This window comes from Triticum urartu, chromosome 6A, assembly GCF_056163025.1.
Source record: "Triticum urartu cultivar PI428250 chromosome 6A, HENAU_Tu73, whole genome shotgun sequence".
Lineage (NCBI taxonomy): Eukaryota > Viridiplantae > Streptophyta > Magnoliopsida > Poales > Poaceae > Triticum > Triticum urartu.
In genome coordinates this window covers 18,950,618-18,952,113 of record NC_141878.1, presented here as the reverse complement: position 1 = coordinate 18,952,113, position 1,496 = coordinate 18,950,618, and the positions used below count along the sequence as shown (strand labels likewise).

The window sequence follows — 1,496 nt, the reverse complement described above, 5'->3', positions numbered from 1 at the left end:
CCTCTACAGTAACCCAAGAAAATAACAACAGTGAGTCGTGACGGCATGGATTCTTCTGTAGTGTTTCTAAATCATCTTATGGGTATTAAAAGAATCTTATGGGTAAAATGTCCTAGAATAATCAATCACATACTTAGCACTATCCCCAAATTATACTGAACATTATGATGGTAGATGAACCATAAACAGAAGCCATGGAAGATTGCAGTGTGGCAATGCCAATTATTTGCACAACCAATCGATTATGATGGTGCAACAAAGCTAAAAATTTCAGCTTTAAAGCACATGGCAAAACAAAGCAGCAACATATATAGAAAAGGAGATTAACATTATGCACATTGCAAAGCTTTTGTAACCTACACAAAAGCAATATGCAGACCATATAAAGGCGCAAAAAGCAAACCTTGCAGGATCATCCTTGAGTGCAGGAAATGCTGGAGGCCAGATCATCATAACAGAATAGATATCGCCCAAATATGCACCCTCTTCTGTCACCTCATAGACTTTACGCAGTGTCCTGCACTTGACATCCAAGTGGAGGGCGCATCGACCCATCTCCAAGAACACAAACTCAGCATTGTCCCCCACACTTTTTATTCGGAGAGAAGCATTGGAACCTAACATACTCAGACTAGCTAACATCTCACGCAAACAAATGGTGTCCACTAGCAACCAGTCGCCTTCCTTGTGGAGCCATAGGCGAATTTGAAGCTCCTTGACATGGATAAGGTATACACCAGCGGCATCAGCACGTGACAAGCTGGTACTTCGCTCGCCAACGCCACCACGATCCACCCCTTGTGGGAGCTGAATTTCGGAGAAACTCAAGGACGTCAAATCCAAGACATTAATTTTGCTCCGGTCAACTGCAATATAGATCTTATTGTCGACAAGCACGGGTCCTTCATCCGGCCGACTAAGATCGAGCTTGCCATCTACGGGCAAATTACGATGCATGCACCAGACACCATCCTTCAACATATATACTTGTACCTCATCTTCCCTCTCCCTGGTATACGGCACCAACATGTACAAGTAAGACATGTAGGAATTTTTGGTGTCTTCCAAAACATTATATACTACATTTATTTGGTTGATGAATTAAATCATACGGAATTGGTGTATGAATGATTGGTACAAATATTTGCAATTGAACTTGAGGAAATTTACTCAAGGAGCTGGGTACAAACTATGCTGGAATACAGTGTGTATATGTACACTGAAATTATTTGCCTGGGCACAGTATATGTTTGGAATTGGCTAGGCTATTTACAGGTTCAGCTCTGTAGATTGATAAGTCTACACGTTTAAATAGGAATCATATACTATTTAAACGTGGCATATATCTCACATATATGTGCTTAGGGATAAGAAGGAATTTGACTCGGAAAATAATCGGTTATGATCGTGGTTGGTTAATTCGATTAGGAGTCTAACTGAATTCTATCCGGATACGGATTTGAATTTTCAGGAATATGAGTATAAATATGTCCCTA

At 40.5% G+C, this 1,496-nt stretch overlaps 1 protein-coding gene across 1 annotated transcript; it reads right to left on the bottom strand.

Annotated features, from left to right (window-relative positions):
• Window positions 1–242: 242 nt before the first annotated feature.
• LOC147963308 (uncharacterized) lies at window positions 243–1,035 on the bottom strand. Its single transcript, XM_087529540.1, has 2 exons — window positions 404–1,035; window positions 243–261 (listed from the first exon to the last, which is right to left on the bottom strand). The coding sequence occupies exons 1-2, from the start codon at window positions 1,027–1,029 to the stop codon at window positions 243–245; spliced, it is 645 nt and encodes a 214-aa protein (XP_087385666.1). The 5' UTR covers window positions 1,030–1,035.
• Between the last annotated feature and the right edge of the window lie 461 nt (window positions 1,036–1,496).

What these genes read in the sequence shown, in the direction of transcription:
- LOC147963308 (XM_087529540.1), bottom strand. Translation starts at nt 1,029, where the DNA reads ATGTTGGTGCCGTATACCAGGGAGAGGGAAGATGAGGTACAAGTATAT.